Source organism: Manihot esculenta, chromosome 7 (genome assembly GCF_001659605.2).
Source record: "Manihot esculenta cultivar AM560-2 chromosome 7, M.esculenta_v8, whole genome shotgun sequence".
Classification (NCBI taxonomy): domain Eukaryota; kingdom Viridiplantae; phylum Streptophyta; class Magnoliopsida; order Malpighiales; family Euphorbiaceae; genus Manihot; species Manihot esculenta.
The window spans coordinates 9,352,604-9,372,110 of NC_035167.2; the positions used below are offsets into that span (position 1 = coordinate 9,352,604).

The 19,507-nt window shown below is 25.6% G+C and overlaps 1 protein-coding gene across 2 annotated transcripts; it reads right to left on the bottom strand.

Moving 5' to 3' along the window:
• Positions 1 to 687: 687 nt before the first annotated feature.
• On the bottom strand, positions 688 to 13,713 carry LOC110618956. 2 transcript variants are annotated; one of them, XM_043958286.1, is made up of 9 exons: positions 10,700 to 13,713; positions 8,230 to 8,697; positions 7,294 to 7,989; positions 5,876 to 6,688; positions 5,071 to 5,754; positions 2,986 to 3,723; positions 2,126 to 2,866; positions 989 to 1,870; positions 688 to 887 (listed from the first exon to the last, which is right to left on the bottom strand). In XM_043958286.1, the coding sequence occupies exons 1-9, from the start codon at positions 13,478 to 13,480 to the stop codon at positions 870 to 872; spliced, it is 7,821 nt and encodes a 2,606-aa protein (XP_043814221.1). In that variant the 5' UTR covers positions 13,481 to 13,713; the 3' UTR covers positions 688 to 869. The 2 variants fall into 2 exon arrangements, with proteins under 2 accessions (XP_043814221.1, XP_043814220.1); XM_043958285.1 differs by having other exon boundaries at positions 688 to 891.
• Between the last annotated feature and the right edge of the window lie 5,794 nt (positions 13,714 to 19,507).

A 19,507-nucleotide genomic window follows, 5' to 3' on the forward strand; every position in this document is an offset into this window, starting at 1 on the left:
TATATATTATTAATTTTTTTACAATATAATAGATTTTAAATTTTACAATATAATAGATTTTAAATTAAAATGAAAAATAATCTATTTAATTTAAATTTTTAAATATTAATAAATTTATATATCTTATTATTTTCCTAACTAATTCTTAAAACTAATTTAATAAATAAAAAAATTTCACCTTATAAAAATTAAAAAATTAGAGATATTTAAGTAAAATATTTTTATTTCATTAATATTTTTAATATTCATTATTAAATTTAACTTCTTATTTAATGTATACTTTAAAAATATGAATTTATTATTTTAATAATCTTAAAATTAATTTAATAGTATTTAAATTAATTTAGATCTTTATTTTAAATTTTCTTAATAAACTCTAAAATTAATTTAAAATAATAAAATTATAATCTAATATATATTTTTATTTAAAAAATTTAATCTTATTATATATCTTTTAAGATTTTCTTAATTAACTCAAATTAATTTAAAAATACAATTATAATCTATTTTAAAAATTAAATTTTAAATAATAAAATTATCAACTGCTTAAATAATTAAATTAATTAATTTGTAAATGATTTAAAGGCTTAAGGTATTATAGAAAATTTTATTATTCTCCTCTTTCCACTTTTATATATAGTATAAATATACATAAAGAAAAAAATAACTAATTGGAGAAATGAAGCATTGATGAGAATTTGAGATGCACACTTCATTGATAGAGATAATGGATTGGTGATTGAAAAAGGAAAATGAGAAAGCATCACAAAAAGACTACCTTGAATGAGAAGAAGTATAGCAGTCAAGCAAGTTGGTGAAATAGAATATGAACATTGGCCTTATTCAAGCTCACCCATATGAACACTGGCCTATCCTCGTCTCTTCAGCTTTCTAGGAAATCAATTTTGACAGCGAAAGAATGAGAAACCTTATGATTATTACATACTAAAAAAAAAATATATTACTTTTTTTTTCAGTAAATGTTTACCTTTTCCTTAAATAGTGCTTCAATGGTGTTGTTAAGGCTGCCTTCCCACTCCCAATCACATATAACTTGAATGGTGTACTCCCAATCCCAATCCCATTTTTTATCATATTTACGTTGTTCTCCTGTTTGAACTCTCCACAGCTGCGGCGTGCTTACTTCTTGAGCAAAAATCTTCATATTGGGGCATTCTACAAGGATTACTTCTTCCAAAGATGGGAAATTAAAGGTCAAATTCCCAGAGCAGAAGCTAGAGAGACTTGGTAGACGTCGAAGTTCCAAACATTTCAGTTGGTTGAAGCAAATCTCATTCTCTTCTTCTTCTTTATCTACTTCGGCCACTATAACTTCTTGTATCAGTTCACATTCCTCTATCTTCATTTTTTCAAGTTGTTCAAGACTTCTCGCTGTTGAAGAAGACAACAAATTTACTAGACCTTGGCAATTTGATACCTGCAGCGCTGTTAAATTTTGAAAAGAAACAGAGGATGCCACTAACACTTGCAATCTACCACATTCCATTACATTTAAAGTCTCCAGAGATTGGAAAACTGAGAGTAGTTTGGCGTCCCTGAGATGCTTGAGCCTTGGCAGTTTAGACAAACTTAGTTCTTTCACTTTCACAAGTGATTGAGGATGTATTTCCTCGCCAATAATCTCTTCACAGGAAATGATATCTTCGAAAGAAGCATCACTCAGAACAAGCTTTTCCAGAATGGGTAAACTTTCAAAGAACTGAGATGGCAAAAGTGTACGGTCACTAGAAATACATGTCAACTCAATGCCTTTCAGTCCACACAAGAAATCAGCTTGAGATGTTTGAGAACACAGATTCTTTATGGTGTTACATTCCACTCTTAATTCTTCTAAACTTGGGATGACAACCTAATAAACCAAATAAACAGTAATTATAAATAAGGATATATGAGATCAAAACATTAAGAACATATGGTTCATCTTAGAAATGGAATGTAAATGAAAACAAACATCTTAAAGATCCCAGTAATTCAGCTTTTTAAATTGAGCTTAAGTTCAAACTTTTGAATTAATTTGGATAAACCAACTAAATTGAAAATCTCCATTAAGTACAGTGATGAAATTGAACAAGAAAGCATTCTCCTTATTATACAGAAAACTGACCTTCCCGCCAGAAGAGGCTGCAATTCTTTCTCCATTTCCCTCAGCAATCATGCTTAGATCATGTTCTTTGCAAAATATAGAAGCCAATAGCTCCATGTTTGGACAGCCAACCATCTCAATTCTTTTCAAGGATGGGCATTTCAGAACATCGCTTGCAGAATAAAAACTTGACAAATTAGGCAAACACTCTAGACTCATGGACTCCATTGATGGAAATATGGTATTATCCTTTGCTATTTCCTCTTCTGCTTCTTTTGTGATGATATGTTTCACCAAATTACATCTTTTCAATTCCAAATGTTTGAGCTTTAGAAGACCCGAAGCCATGGACAGAGTAAAAATATTAGTCAAGCTGCTACAATTCTCAACTTTCAACAATGTTAGGTTTCTAAAGCTCAAAATTCCTTGAGGATCCTTATTCCACACATGCACCAATCTAGGCAAATCAATTAACCTCAATTCTTCTAGAGACTCCAATAACCCAACATCACCTTCATCAGCATTTAGCTCTTCTAATTCAAACAGCTCTTCTACTAAATCACATCTTTCTACAGCCAACTCATTTAAACAGGACAAGTGCTTTAGTAGATTTGATGATATGGCATTTGAGAAAAATGCACACTCGTCCACCACCAATTTTCTCAAGTCCTCCAAGTTCTCGAATGGAAATTGGCCATGCCATTTTTCTTTCAGCATGGGAAAGTTGGAGAGTTGAACATCATCTATGTATTTAAATCCAACCTACAAATCCAAAATATTGCATTATTGGAGAACAATAAACAAGCATCGATACATTTAACCAAACACATTAGCATGACTGAGTTTAATAAAGGGAGAAGCAAGAGTTGGTAAATACGTACATATTTCATGTAAATCTGTTCAATGGTCGCATTGAGATCGCCTTCCCAATGAAATGTTCGATTGAATCTGTTGCCTGTGAATACACCATGTATCTTTGGTGTGCTCAGCTTGCGGACAGTGAAAATCCTCAACTTGGGGCATCTAAAAACATTCACTTGTTCTAAAGATGGGAAATTGAAAGTGTAACTGCCCAAGCAGAAGCATGTGAGGTTCTGTAAATCTTTAAGTTTTAATGTTTTCATTTTACTGAAAACAATCTCTTCAGTTGATCCATCCTCTTCAACACCTCCTATTATTTCGGTCAACACATTGCAAGATCTTACAATCAATGTCTCAAGTTGTACCATACTTTTGGCTGCGGCTGATGTAAAAATATTTGCCAATGTGTTGCATCCATATACTTTGAGAGTTTTCAGATTTCCCAAAGACACAGAGGATGGTGCTAAAACAATCAAATTTCCACAAGAATTTATCTGTGGAATTGTAGTGATATCTTCTTGGTCACCACCCAGTCCTTCAAATGGAAGTAGTTTGTCGAGAGAAGAATCAAGAACTTCAAGTCTTTCAAGGTTGGGGAATATTTGAAGTAAACTAAACAGAGGAACATGATATTTGTTTAGAAAGAAACTCAATTTAAGGACTTCTACTTTGGAAAAGAAACCTGTTGGAAATTTAAATCCGAGTATGGTTATGGTAGACTTCTTGTCTAACGATAACTTTTTCAAATTTGGAAACATCTGCACATCAGCAAATAAAAAAATTTCTAATTAGTAAAAGATTGTTAATGATGAATCCCATATGCTTATAAAAATTCATAATATATTTAATTAATTAATATATTAATAAGAAAACAATTTCTATGTTATAATAAATATGTAGTATTAAAGTTTAATGTGGAGTAAAATTAGATATAAAAACTATAAATATATTTATTAAAGTAAAAATATAGTAAATATATTATATATCTCATTATTTTTTTTCTTTTATCTTCAAATGTTTAAAAAAATTACTTGATTTTCCTTTAGCTATATTTAAAGTTTTATATTTATTTATTTTTCTTATTTTATTATTTTTATTAATACAAATATTTTTATATTAGTATAAATGATACATTATTTTTATATAAAATTTTTGAAATGTATTTATTATATAAAATTTTTGAAATGTATTTATTATATAAAATTTTTGAAATGTATTTATAAGCTTATATGTTAGTAAATTGTAATGATTATTAACCGATAAATTTATCTAATGGATATAAATTTAAAAATTTATTGAAATAAATGAAAAATATAAAAAATTTATATTATTTTTAAATAATTTTAACATTTTTTTACAATTATTATTTTATTAACATAGTTTGACGTGCAAAATTTATGTACTTTTTTATTAATTATAAAATTATAATAATCTCATCAGTTAAAATTTTTAAGTGAAAAAAATAAAAGAAATCAACATTATAAATTTACGTAATATTAATTTATATATAAATGCAAATGAATTTGAATTTTAGATTTTATAAGTTATAGATAATCAATTATAAATAATTGTTTATACATTTTAGTAGTAAAAATAGAAAATTGATTTTTTTTCTTTTATTTTAAGAACCTAATTAATTAAGAAATTTTAAAGAGAATAGAAAAATATATTAAGTTTTTAAATTTCTCTAATATAAAGTTAGTTTTGAGAAAATTAGAAAAATTTCTTAAATAAAAAAATTTTAGTAAAAGTTAAATATATATATATATATAAAAGATTGACATGCTTAATTAAAACATATATATTTAAAATTTAATTCGAATTCATGTGTGTATAATGAATTTGAATAATTAAAATAAAATTAATGTATTTTTTAATTCAGTTTTTATTAAGGAAGATAAAATTTTATTTTAATAATAAATATAATAAATAAATTAAATTCTTAACATATGATTTTTTTTCTATATCTTTTAAATGTAAAAATTAACATTATAAATACTTTTTAAATGTAAAAATTATTTAAAATAAAATAAGCTGACATATAAATTAGTGTTTTTATATTTTTCAAATGCAATGTTTAAGAAAAGAATGAATACAAAACTAACCTTATGAAAAAAAGGTGTATGAAACTCATCAATTGTGTTCACCGGTGTCTTTGTGGCAAAGATATTCTTTAAGCTTGGACATTCATATATGCTCATCTCCTCCAACAATGGACATTCCACATCACTCCATCCTGAACACAATCTGGAAAATCTAGGTAAACATTTAAGGACTACAGATTTCAATAAAGGCAATAATATCATCTTATCAGCGGCTTCCTCCTTTTCTATGATTCCTTCAATCATCTTACAATTGCTCAGCTCTATCTTTTCCAGTTGCATGAGGCACAATGCCATCGACCAGGTAAAAATATACTTCAAGCTGCTACAGTTTCCAACATGAAGCCACTTTAGGTTCTTGAATTCTAAAATTCCTCTGGGATCCTTGTTCCATAAATGTCTCAACATTGGAAGACTTGTTAATTGCAATTCGCATAGTTGGGGAAGCAGCCCATCATCAGCAGAAAGCCCTTCCAAATCAAATACTACATCTGCTGAATCACAGTCTTTCACCTCAAGCTCTTCCAACTTGTTTAAAAACACCAGTACATTGGATGGTATAGCTTTGTTATACATTGCACATTTATCCACCTCAAGCCTTTCTACATTGCGTAAGAGTCTCCCTTGCATCCCATCATGCCAGAGCTCAGGAAATTCAGATGCTTTATTAAAATATCGGTCAACTCTCTGATCCCACAAGACAAAGGGAAAAACAAATGAACTGACTTATCATAAACATATAACATATATGCATGCAACAGATATCATGAAAATTAAGAAGAAAGCATGAGAATAAATACACAAATACCATTTCTGCTAGTGTTGCATTAAGGTTTCCCCCCCAACGCTGTTGATATTCCAGGACTATTCCTCGTAGTTTTGGTGTTTTTAGATCTCCAAAAGCGAAAATCTTCATCCGGGAGCATCCATTGACGGTAACATTTTCTAAAGCTGGAAAATTGAAGGCATTATTGCCGGAGCAAAAGCTGATGAGACCAGGCAGACCATAAAGTTCCAAACATTTCAGTTTGTCGAAATTAATAATCTCATCCTCTGTATGATCATCTCCATCGCTGGTCACTATTTCTGTCATCATATCGCAATATTGTACTGTCATTTTGGTGAGATGCACCATGGACTTGGCTGTGGACGCTGTTATCAAGTTTGCCAATCCTTCACAGAAAATCACTTCAAGAGTTGCTAGATTTTGGAAAGATGATGAGGATGGTGCTACGTTGATCAAACTCTCACAACCAAATACACTCAAAGTCTCGAGATACTGAAGAAGTGGTTTCAGTCTGGAGTATGGGTCCCATATATGCTTTAAATTATCAACGCTCTCTAGCTTCAAATTTTTCACTCGTGCAAGTGTCCTGGCATGTTCTTCTTCTTCTTCTCCGGCAAGTCCTTCATATGAGAACAACTCTTCTGAAGTATTATGACCTTGTACAAAAATTGTTTCCACAGAAGATAATCTTTGAAGGAAACCAATTATGAAAGGGCGTGATTTGTTCTGTAAGTTGGTCAAAGTAAGCATTTTGAGTTTAGAAAAGAATTGTCCTTGCTGTATCACAATCAAGTCCTTGTGCTCTAAAGTCAATTCCTCCAAGTTGGGACTCATCTACGCACAACAAATAAGTATATTGTTAAACTAATTACAATGATGGTGAAATGTCCAAATACATCTGAAACATTATATTTTCCCAGAAAATAAACTTTACTGTTAACATAATTAGCCATCAAGAAATATCTAATTCAAAATTTTCTTTATTTAAATCCAAAATTTTCACTTTAAAAATCTAATTAATTTGAAATTAAAAAGTTCAAGATTTAAATTAGAGAATAGAATGATCTTTGAATAGGATAATGAAGATAAAGTATTTGTAAGATAATGGTTCATGTAGATTTAATTAATATTTTAAAAAGTAAATAAATAATATATATATATATATATATATATATATATATATATATATATATATATATATATTGCATTACATGTACACTAATTTAAGATTGATCATAATTATTTTAATCATCCGGTATAATTATATAAAAAATTTAAAAAATTTGAATATAAAGCTTAGGTTTTTCAATAGGCCTTTTGAATATATTGTCTTGTTTATCAAGTTTTCTTTATTTTTTTTTTAAAATTTAATTTGAAATAGAGAAGGAAATTTGAGGAAAAAAAATTATATTATGAAGTAAAAAGGAAAAAAATCTTACCTTTTTCAAAAAAAGTAGTGATTGTTTGCCCTCTTCATGTGTTTCTTGGAAACTGAATTTTATTATTTTGTGACAATTACGAACATCCAAACTTGTCAATTTCTGACATTCAAAATTGTGTGTCTCTGGATACCAACTCCTTAATTTTGATAGATCTATAAGTTGAAGGGATGTTAGTTGAGGAAATTTAAAACAACAATAAGGGTCTTGTTCCACATCTTCAACCTTTGCAATAATCTCCACAACCCCACAACAAGTTATCGTAAGCTCTTCAAGCTGCAAAAGACCCTCGGCAATGGAGGTTGGAAACAGATAGTTTAGAATATCGCAATTTGAAACTTTAACTGATTTCAAATTTTGAAAACTGAAAACTCCTTGTGGATCCTTCCTCCATACATGCTTCAACGATCCCAGTCCACTGATATTTAATCTTCTCAACTCAAATGCTTCATCAACATTGAACCCTTCAAGTTGATATATCTCTTGCAATGAAGCACAATTGCTCACACACAACTCCTCCATTCTTCGGAATCTTTCTAAGTCATTTGATGGAAAAACAGCCATCAATTTTTGGCAATAAGAAACATCCAATGATTTCAGTTTAAAGAAGGAATTTGCCGCAAGTGGGCTATGCCATATTCTTTTCAACTCGTTTATATTGGAGAGACTTAATCTCTCCAAGTTAGGAAAACCAACCTGCAATGCCAAACACACTGATTTAATAAATGTGAGAACTTCAATATAAGCTCAAGTTAAATAAATATGAGACAAAAATGTAATCGTTCGAGGTGATATGAAGTGGAGGCCTATCGAATTAAGGTCTTTTAGTCAACAGAGGGATTAGGCCTACCTATTAATGAATGCCATTTAACTATAGGATGTCAAAATATGAATGCATTTATGCATGCATAAAGAGAGAAGGGTAAAATTAGTCACCATTCCATTGAAGAGAGATTGAATTTCAGCATTCTGATTTTGATTTTGATTTTGATTCATCTCTATGTGATCTTGTTTTTCCATCATGCCTGTACTGTCTATGTCCAAGTCTCTAAGAGATTGAAATTCAATTTGATATCCAGTGCAGAATCTAATCAACTTTGGAAGATAACAAAGTGTCAGCTCATCCAATTTAGGAAAAAGTATCTGATTCATCATCTCATCTTCATCTTCTATAAATTTCTCTGTTAGTATTATCTCTTCCATGGAAGTACAAGAGGAAATATGAAGTGTTTCAAGCTGCAAGAGTCTTTTAACAATTGAAGTTGTAAATAAATGCTTCAACTCGTTGCAATCTTTCACCGTCAAAGTCTCTAATTTTGAAGAAGTTGTAGAAAGTTGATCGTGCCATATCTTTTCACAATTAACTGAAACTAATTCAAGATGCTCCAAGTTGGGGAAAGAAACCTGTAGCAGAGATAACACATTTGTTTAAAAAACTTTTTTTCTATCAAAATAAATAGAAATATTTTACGGATCAACAATGAATTTCAAAAAAATGTGAAAAGTCTTTAATATCCTTTTTTAGTTTTGAAAGCAATTAGTCAATTTTTTATAAATATTTAAGTATCAAATTTGAAAATTTCTTAACTTAATTTATTATAATCCAATGATAAAAAATACAATTAAAAATATAAAATAATTTTTAATATGTTCTCACTAAAATTATCAATGTATGATTGATGTCTTCTCGCAATAATCATAATTTAAAAAATAATTAATTAAATTTTATCATTAAAAAAATTATGAGATAATTTTAAAAATAAAATATAAAAATACATTAAATTAAATTGTTAAAATGAAATGATAAATAATTAGTTTCAAATTAGAGCTCGATCCTGGGATTTAAATGGATCTACTATTTATTAATTTTGATATTTAAAATTAAAATAATAAAAATAATTTAAAAATTATTAAAAATTTAAAATAAAATGTTAATTAAATAAAAATTAAAAATTATCGCTGTCGGTAATTACGAATAAAATTAGCTATTTAGTTATATCTCACAGAGAATTAAAGAAAATTCTCTTTCTATTTCATATTACTTTCATCGCTGAAAATTTAGGATCCCTCGTATTTCCGTCAATCAAAAAATACAAGGATCCCTCATATTTCCGTCAGCTTTTTTTTCTATTATTTTTAGAAAATCTGTTCATCACCTAGAATCGGTGAGAATTTCTTTTTTTTTTTTTTTTAAAATAGAATCTATATTAAAAACATAATTACGCAAGCATTTATGTTAAATTTTGTTCTAGTAAAATTAAAAAGGTAAAAAATAAAATGAATTTTAAAAATTATTTAATGATGAAAAAATAAAAATTAGGTAATTTGTGTTAGAATGTAAAATTTTGAAAAAATTTAAAAAAAAAATATTTTTCTAAAATTTTTATGTTTAGCAAAATCAATAATATAAGAATTAATTTTTCTTGAATTCTTATGAGAATTGATTTTGAATTAAAAGTAAATTTTGCTAAAATTATTAAAATTTTATAAAAAAAATATTCCAATTAAGATTATTTATATCAAAATTATTTAATTAGCCATTTAATTTTTTTTGTTTTTATTTTAAATTCATTTCTTATGGTTAATTAATAATTAATCTTTATAAAAATTATTTTAATTTAATGGTAACTAATAATATTTAATACATTTATAATTAATATTAAAATTTTATTATATTATTTTATTAATTTAAAAAAAAATTATATTTTTAATGGTAAAAAATTATATAAAATTCAAAATGTTACAAAAATATTAATAATATTTTTTAATGAATGTAATAAAAATAATTATTATTTATAAGAATAAATAATTATGTTTTGTTTAAAAATAATAAGAATGATGAATAATTAAATCAATTTAAATTTATTATTAATTTATCTAATATAAAATAAATTTTATTACATTTAAATTTATTTCAAATAAATGAATTTATTTATGAATAAAAATAAATTAAATTTTTAATTCTATTTTAATAAGAATTGCATAACAAACAAAGATCTAGTGTTTTTAATGAAAGAGAATATGTGATTCAAATTTTAAAATGGTCAAATTATTTTAAGAAAATATATTAAAAAGAGTAATAATGTAAAGATATAATTTTTAAATATAAAATATGAAATTATCACAATTAATTCATATTTATTGTTTGATCAGCTTATTCATATAATATACTCATAAAATAAATTAAATATGATTATGTTCTAAATTAAGAAACTTAAAATACGATTTGAATCAACAAATATAGAGTAATTGATAGTAATCAAATATAATCATTTATATAATGTTTTTTCACTAAATTATTAATGATAATGACTAATAATAGTTATTTAAAAATTTTAGCATTCAACAATTAATCTCAATTAATCAATATATATTCAATAAATAAAAAAAGTTCATGCATGCGTACCGTTCTGCTGAAAAATGACAAGTGAGTATCATTCTCCCGTCCTGACATAAATTCTTCAATTTTCGATGGGTTGTGAAAAGTTCTGAGATTCGGAAGATTTTGTAAATTCAAGGAGCGCAAGTCATTGAACTCAAACACTTCATTACTGTTCTGGCTTTCATCAATAACAATAGCTTTCATCTCAGGGCAATCTTCCACTTCCATTTCCTGTAGTTGCAAAAGACACTTGACAGCAGATAATGAGAAAAGATGCGTCAATTTCTGACAATTTTTTACTCGTAAAATTTTTAATTTATTAAAAGATCCTTCTGTGAGTCCACCATGATAGATCTTCTCCAACTTCATCAAATTTTCCAAAATCAAGGACTCTAAAATTGGAAAGGCATCACATGCAGCCCACTTGATGATATGTTGAATGGCATGATTATTTTGGACTCGGAGATGCTTCAATTTTGGAAAGCCATCCCCGTTAATATCATACAACAAGTTCTCAGCCTCCCCCACTTCATCTAAGAATAAATCTTCAGTCTCTCTCAACAGCACTTTAACCTCGTATCCTGAATGAATGCTTGTCTTGAGCTTAAGTTTCAGCAGTCTGGAGGTTTTGTAGCTGTCATCCCAGTCCCAGTTATCCCCTATCAGTATTCTGAAGCTCTGCAAGCGGCCATTGGAGAACAAGTGTTTGGGTAATATCTTGTCATCCAGTATTTGCATTTCCGAGGTAGTCAACTGAGACAACTTTTCCAACTCAGCAAGGCTTGCATTGTTCCCATCGGCCTCCCACTCAACAAAGCTGTTACTCATGTACAGTTCTTCAAGCTCCGACAGCTTTGATAAGGCATTTGCTGGAATCATTTTGAGTTTGGAACAATTGCTCACATCTAAGACTTTTAGTCGAGCCAGTTGCTCTATTTGTCTGGGCAACTCAACAATGTAGGAGTTTGCAAAACTAAGAACTCGTAGTTGCTTCAAGTCTCCAATGATAGCTAAGTCGTCCAGTTGGCATCGATGCAAGCAAAGGGTATGAAGGTTGGATAGGAAAGCAAGCGATGAAGGGAGGGACACAAAATGGATCCCAGTAAAATCCACTACTTCCAGGTTTCTAATGCCCTTGAAAAACTGATCTGGAATTCCCAAACAAAAAACGTCTGTGAAAAGGAATAGTGCCTCTGCTTTTGGGCACTCCCATCCTTCGGGGAGATTTTCAATATCACAATACTGCAGAGAAATTCTGGTGCAATCCTTATTTGGGAATTTCACAAACTCCTTGCCACTTGTAACTATAAACGCATGTTGCTCTCTAGATGCAATCGAGAGAGCAGTCTCTCGAACAACATCATGGATTTTTATGAATCCACACATGTCGCCATCTTGCAATAAACTCTGCGCTTTAAGGGTATCAATCCATACGCGTAGTTTGTCTCTTGCGTCTTCCACAGTAATGCTCTTGAATAAACTAAGACCCATAATGTATTTCAGCAAGGACTGGATTTCAATATTAGATTGCCCTAACAGACCACAAAGCAAGAAAAACGACTTGATTTCGTTGCTACACAAATTATTGTAGGTCGACTCCAGAATCGCGCGCACTTTTAAATATATTTCTTCGTTGTTAAACTCGGATAGCTGTTTCAGCTTATATTTCCACGCGTATAACCCTCTATTTTTCAAGTCTGTCGCCACTGTGCACAGTAGAAAAGGCAATCCTGCACATTTTTTAGCAATTTCTGCGGCGATAGGTTGAAATTCTGAATCTTTTGCAATTGCTACAGTTATTTCAAACAAACTCCGGGCCTCTTCGTCCTGTAGAACGTCGAGCCTAAATTCTTTCTGTGTGCCCATCTCGCGAGATAACACATCTTGGCTCCTTGAGGTGAGAAATATTTTGCATCCTTTGAAATCATCTCCAAAGGGAATTCCCACTGCATTTAAATCAAGTTGTTTCCAAATATCATCAAGAATTATAAGTACCTTCTTCTCTTTCTCCAACTCTGTCTTCTCTTTCTCCAACTCTTTCTTCAACCTCTCATATAGCCGATTAGCTCTTCCAGGTATTTCCTCCACCTTAAATTCCAAGCCCAGGATATCAGCGATCTCCGATTGAATTCTTCGGAGTTCTGGTGTTTGACCTACAGCAACCATAGCGACGACGCCGAATCGCTTCCCTTCCAGAGCTTTTCTGTGGACCTGTTTTGCTAGGGTGGTCTTACCCACACCTCCAAGTCCATACACCCCGATCATATTAAGATCTGGATCTAATAGTGCATCCATAACTTTCTCCAAGAACAACATTCTTGAATTCAAGCCCTCACGAGCATATACTGACGGGGCAACTATCTGCTGTAGAGGGGGACGGAAGGAAATTGGATTATGGTCGCCTTTATTCGCCAGCTCATGAATTGCCAGAGTTTTCTTCTCTGTTTTCTTGCTAAGCTGGTAGCGTGTCTTCAAATCAGGACATAATCCAACGAAACACCTCTTTTTCGCTTGTTCTTCGCCTTTGATACATTCCTCAGCTTCTTCAATAGCTTTGCCTGCATCGTTCAGCCACTTGTTGACTCTTTCATAGATCTCTTCCCCTTTCCTTGTAGCCTCCTCAACAGCTTGCTGCAACTCGACTGTTCTGTTCTTCAATTTCCCAGACTCATCATGGAGTTTCTTAACGTTGCTCTTGTAGGTGAAAGGGTAGCTGATATGTCGTTTGATTGGGACAACAACAAATTCCATGATGGGTTCTTTGATGAACTCAGAGAAGATGGAGATAAGGATATCAAGAACCATTTTGATTTTTTTTTATTTTTTTTTGAAATCTCAGATCAAAAATAAAATAGACCAAGAAATCAGAGTCGAACAAGATAAAAGAAAATAAAGACAATAAAGGACTGCTGAAATCAACAGAAAAGCAAAACAGTGGCTAAAGAATTAGAGAGCCAAATGAAGAGAGGAAGCAGAGAACTAACAGAGAGATGGAGGAGTGCTGGTTATGGATACGTAAAAGTTGGTGAATACTGAATACAAGGAATGTAGGAGTTGACGAGCGATGACTTAATTATTGTTTGAATTTTAAACTAAATAAATTTATTTATATTTTTTCAAAGATTATTATTTTCACATTCATGAGTTTTTTCCTTTTTATCTTCATTTCTCGTTCCTCTTTTATATGATATTGAAAAATTATTATATAGTTTTTATAGTATATAAAAATTAATTAAAAAATATATTAATTAATTATTATATTAATTTAGTTATTAAATATTATAAAAAAATTTAAATACTTCTAATAAGGATATATTAATTAATAGATTTTTAAAAAATTTAAATAATCGACTAATAATTTTTTTAAATTATAAAAATTAAAATAAATATATTTAAAATTAATAAAATAATTAATTAATAATTTTTTAAAAAATAAATTTTTTAAAATTATAAAAGTTGAATGCTAAAATAATTATGTCTAACATTAATAAAATAATTAATTAATATTTTTTTAAAAAAAATTATTTTTTTACATTTTTAATATATTTTTTAAAATTAATAAATTTTTTATATAAAAAACCTAAATAATATATTAGATTCAAATCTCAACAACTCAACTCAAGATACAATTAACAAGAGAGATGGGGCCCGCTGGCTATGGATGAGTAAAGGCTGGTGAATACTGATTAGAAGGGTAAGTAGGAGTTGACCAGCGATGACTCAATTATTGCTTATAGTTTTATAATTAAATTTAGCGTGGGTATTAAAATTTTTTATATTATTATTATATAATATTATTTTATAAAATAATTTTTTTATATAAATTTAAGAGAAACAAAATATTTCTTTTAAAATTTTAATTTTAAAATAATAATTAAATATAAATTTATGAAAACTCAATGGCAATAAATAAAATTAAAAATTTTAATATTTATTATTATATATTATTAATATATAATAATAAATTTTACTTTAATAAATTATATTTTTTAAAAAATAAAATTATTAAGTTCTAATGATAGAATATAATAGTGGCAGGACGATGGTGGTGGTAGGAAAGGAGAATTATTCTGTTTTATTATAATATCTTTAAATATTAATTTTTTGAATAATAAAATTTAATATATCAGTTATGTTAGATAATAGTATAAATGACTTCATAATAATTATAATATAAATATATTTTATTATTTAAAAATAATAAAATAATTTTTTTTAAAATATTCAGATGACTTATCATTTAATTTCAATTTAGTCAATTGAGTGAGATATAAAGAGTAATGCAATTATACATCCTATATTAAATGTTAAAGAAATTAATAAAAAAAATTTTAAATATGAATAATTTGAAAATAAACGAAAGAAATATATAAAAAATATATAAAATGGAGATTGTGTAAATATATTTTATATAAAATATATAATGAAAATTATATATTTGTAAAAGGTGAAGAGATTAAAATTATTATATTTATTAATATAATAAATTATAATAATTTAAATTTAATAAGATTATTGTTTATGATTTATAATAAATAATTTAAAATATTAGAATCATAATTTTATTTTTTATTATATTTAATTATTTATATTTATTAATTTTTATAGTTATTTGAATTAATAAAATTTTAATTTGATAATATTACACAATTAATTTTGTTTGTGTCTGTCTGTGTACGCATGGACTGTTCTCCATACAATCTTCCTAAATACTCTGTCTGTGCAGATGTGATCCTGTCTGCACAGTCCTTAAAGCTTTATAATAAATACCATACTAAATTAAATTTATTTTAATTTTACTTTGCTTTTTATTTTTTCTTTTACTAAGAACCCAATTAAAATTGTTCTGAAATCATATTAGACTGGTATCATATCCAAACTCATATTATATACACGTTTTTTTATAATTTTTTATATTATATAGAAGAATTTATATTTTAATTTTAAATTTTAATATAATTATTAGATTAATTTTTATATTTTTAACATCAAAATTTTAAATTTTTTTATAATTAATTTATTCAAATTAAATATCTTTCAATTTATTTTTTATTATTAAAAATATTGAAATATTTTATATTTTTTTTAAATAAATAAATTATACATTAATTTTTAAATTTAAATATAACTATTTAATTTATCTCAATATTTTTAAAATTAAATATTTAAATATTTTTATAATCAGACTTTTTAAATTTTAATTCTTTTATCTATTTATTTTTATTAGAAATATAAAAATATTTATTAAGTTATTTTAAATATTTATTTTTTAACTTGTGAACTAATATAATTATGGATTGAAAAAATCTCAAATATGGATAGAAAAATAATAGAACCACCTCTGATTTGAGAGCAGAAAAATTAATGGAGAAATGAACAACACAGAGTGAGAGGGTGAATAGAAGGGTACGCAGGAGTTGACGAGCAATGACTTGATTGTAATTTGCAGCCAAAGAATTAAATTGCTTTGTCCTTTGCTTTTATAAAATAAGGCCCACAGCACGTCAATATTTTAAATTTATTTTAGGTAAATTAGATTTTAAATTTTAATCTCTAAATTTTAAATAAATAAAAATAATAAATTGATGTATATTAGTAAATCTAATAAATTTTAAATTTTATTTTTTTAATTTTTAATTTAAAAATAATAATAAATTATTTTTATTATAATATAAATAATATTATTAAAAATAAAAATATAATTTAAAATAAAAATGAAATATATTAGGCGTAACACTTAACACAAATATATATATATATTACTTTATATAAATGTATAAACTTAAATATGTCCTTTATTAACTTTTGTATATAGTCTATTTTAGATTCTAATTTTATATATATATATATACATATATAGATTAATTATATTAATTAATTATTTGCTCTAGATATTAAAATTTTTTATATTATTATTATATGATATTATTTTATAAAATATTATTTTTTTCATATAAATTCACTTTATTTATTAAAAAATAAAATATATTTTTTTAAAATTTTAAATTCAAAATAATAATAAGCATTGATTTTAATAAAATAATTTAAAATTAAAATTTTTTTATATAGTCCTTACACCACGTTTCATCAAATCGAATGAAAATACTCTTTAACTGGTGTTTCATCAAATCGAACGAGAATACTCTTTTGACAGATGTGTAAAATAACTTATTAATACTGAATAGTCGAATAAATTAAAAATTAAAGAGGTTGATTTTTAAATAAATATACAAATAATTTAATTGAGTGATTATAAATTAATCGATTTTAATAAAATAAAGATACTTAAATGTAATTTATCCCTTTAATAATAATTTCACATCTGACATTATTTTTCATAAAAGAAAAAATACCAACTCAAATATTATAAAAATATTATTTTAACTTGACATGATCCCTGGATCTTTTCTTTTTTATTTTCATTTCTCATTTCTCTTTTATATAATATTAAAAAAATTATTATTTAATCTTATAATATAGAAAAAATTATAAACTAATTTTAAAAAATATACTAAAATATTTTAAATATTTTAAATATTTTACTAATTAATTTTTCTATTAATATTCATAATACAAATAAATTAATTAATAAATAATTTTTTTTAAAATATAAAAAATTAATTAATAAATTTTTTATAAATAAAATTAATAAAATAAATAATCAGTAGATATTTTTAAAATGTTATAATATTTTAATATATTTTTTAAAATTAAAAAATTAATTAATAAATTTTTCTGTAGTGTAAAAAATAAATACTAATTTTTACTGTAATATTTTGTGATTTTTATCGTTTGATTTGACATTGACTCAGATCATGAAGTCTCTGTCTGTGTCCGTAATATTTAATTTAGTTTAGTTTTACTTTGTTCATGTCAGTCTGTGTGTACGAATGCCTGTTCTTCATAAAGTCTCTATAAATATTGTCTGTGTCAGATGTGATTCTACCGACACAGTCCTTAAAGCTTTATAACAAAATCGTACAAAATTAAATTTATTTCAATTTTATTTTATTTTTTATTTATTAATATTTTTACTAAGAATCCAATTAAAATTGCTCTGAAATCATATTAAATTGATATCATTTCCAAATTCATATTATATACATTTTTTATAATTTTTTATATTATATAAAATAATTTATATTTTAATTTTAAATTTTAATATAATTATCAAATCAAATTTTATATTTTTAACATAAAAAATTCAAATTTCTTTATAATTAATTTATTTAAATTAAATACCCTACCATCCATCTTTTATTATTATAAATATTATTATATTTTTAAATAGATAAATTAAACTTTAATTTTTCAATTTAAATATAATTATTTAATTTATTTTAATATTTTTAAAATTAAATATTTAAATATCACTATAACTAACAAGTGAGATGGAGTATCGTTGGCTATGGTTGAGTAAAGATCGGTAGAGGTGAGTATTCGATCTGTTTGATTTAAAATTAAATAAAATTGAGTAAATTAAAAGTTAAAATTTTAGTATTTATAAAAATTGAATCGATTTTAGTCAGAAATCGAATCGAATTAAACTGATCTAATTCAATCTGATTTGATTTGATTTCATCAGTTTAAATTTTTAATAAATTTTTTATTTTTTATCCTTTATTTTTAATATTTTAAAATTTAATTAGAATATTTTAACTTTAATATAATTTAATTTTTATATTATTAAAAATAAATATAATATATTATTATCATATTCAATTTTTTTATTTTTTTGGATCAAAATCGAACTGAATCAAAATAATTAAAATTTTTTAAATTAAAAATTAAATTAAACTAAAATAAATAAAAAATTAAATTAAATTAAAATATTAAATTAATTCGAATTAATCAACTTTTTCAATTTAAACCGAATACTGCATATTAAATAGAGAGGTATGTAGGAGTTGACTAGCAATGACTTAATTATTGCTTTAGTTTTATAATTAAAATAGTTGTTTTTTGCAAGTTACGGTAGATATTAAATTTTTTTATATTATTATATAATATTATTTTATAAAATAATATTTTTTTATAAATTCATTTCATTTATTATGAAAAATAAAATATTTTTTAAAAAAATTTAAATTTAAAATAATAATTAAGTATAAATTTATTCATTATAAAACTCAATTGCAATAAATAAAATTAAAAATGTTAATATTTATTATTATATATTAATAATATATAATAATAAATTTTATTAAAAATTTATATTTAAAAAAATAAATTTACTAAGTTTTAAGGATGGTAGATCGCCGTGGCAGTGGAGATGGTAATGGAATAGTAAAATCATCTGTTTTATCATAATATATTTTAAATTTATCAATTTTTTGAGTAATAAAATTTAATATATTAATCATATTAGATAATAATATGAATGACTTTATAATAATTATAGTATAAATATATTAAAAAAGAATAGGATAATCTCTTTAAAATGAGAGGGTTGAATTGGTTTCAAGAGTAGTGTAATCATATAAGAAAATAATTTGAGTGAAAAATTTTAAAATACTAATAATTTGAAAATGGAGGAGGGAGATATGTGAAGAAATATATGAAATAAAAATTGTATTAATGTGTTTTTATATAAAATGTATAATAAAAATTTAATATATTAATTATGTTAGATGACTTATTGTCAAACTTTAATTTAATCAAGAGGGTTGAGTTGACTGTCGAGAGTAGTGCAATCACGCATCTCAATGATACATGCTAAAACAATAATAAAAAAGAAAAATTTTAAAATGTGAACCATTTGAAAATAGAAAAGGAAATAGAGGGTGAGATGTGTGAAAAAATACATAGAGATTATGCTAATAGATTTTATAT

Bases quoted from the DNA above. Each gene is read 5' to 3' on its own strand.
- LOC110618956 (XM_043958285.1), bottom strand. From the start codon at position 13,480: ATGGTTCTTGATATCCTTATCTCCATCTTCTCTGAGTTCATCAAAGAA. The intron at 2,867-2,985 runs GTACGTATTTAC...TTGGATTTGTAG, and splicing joins AACAGATTTACATGAAATAT to GTTGGATTTAAATACATAGA. The intron at 1,871-2,125 runs GTCAGTTTTCTG...TTGGTTTATTAG, and splicing joins CAGCCTCTTCTGGCGGGAAG to GTTGTCATCCCAAGTTTAGA.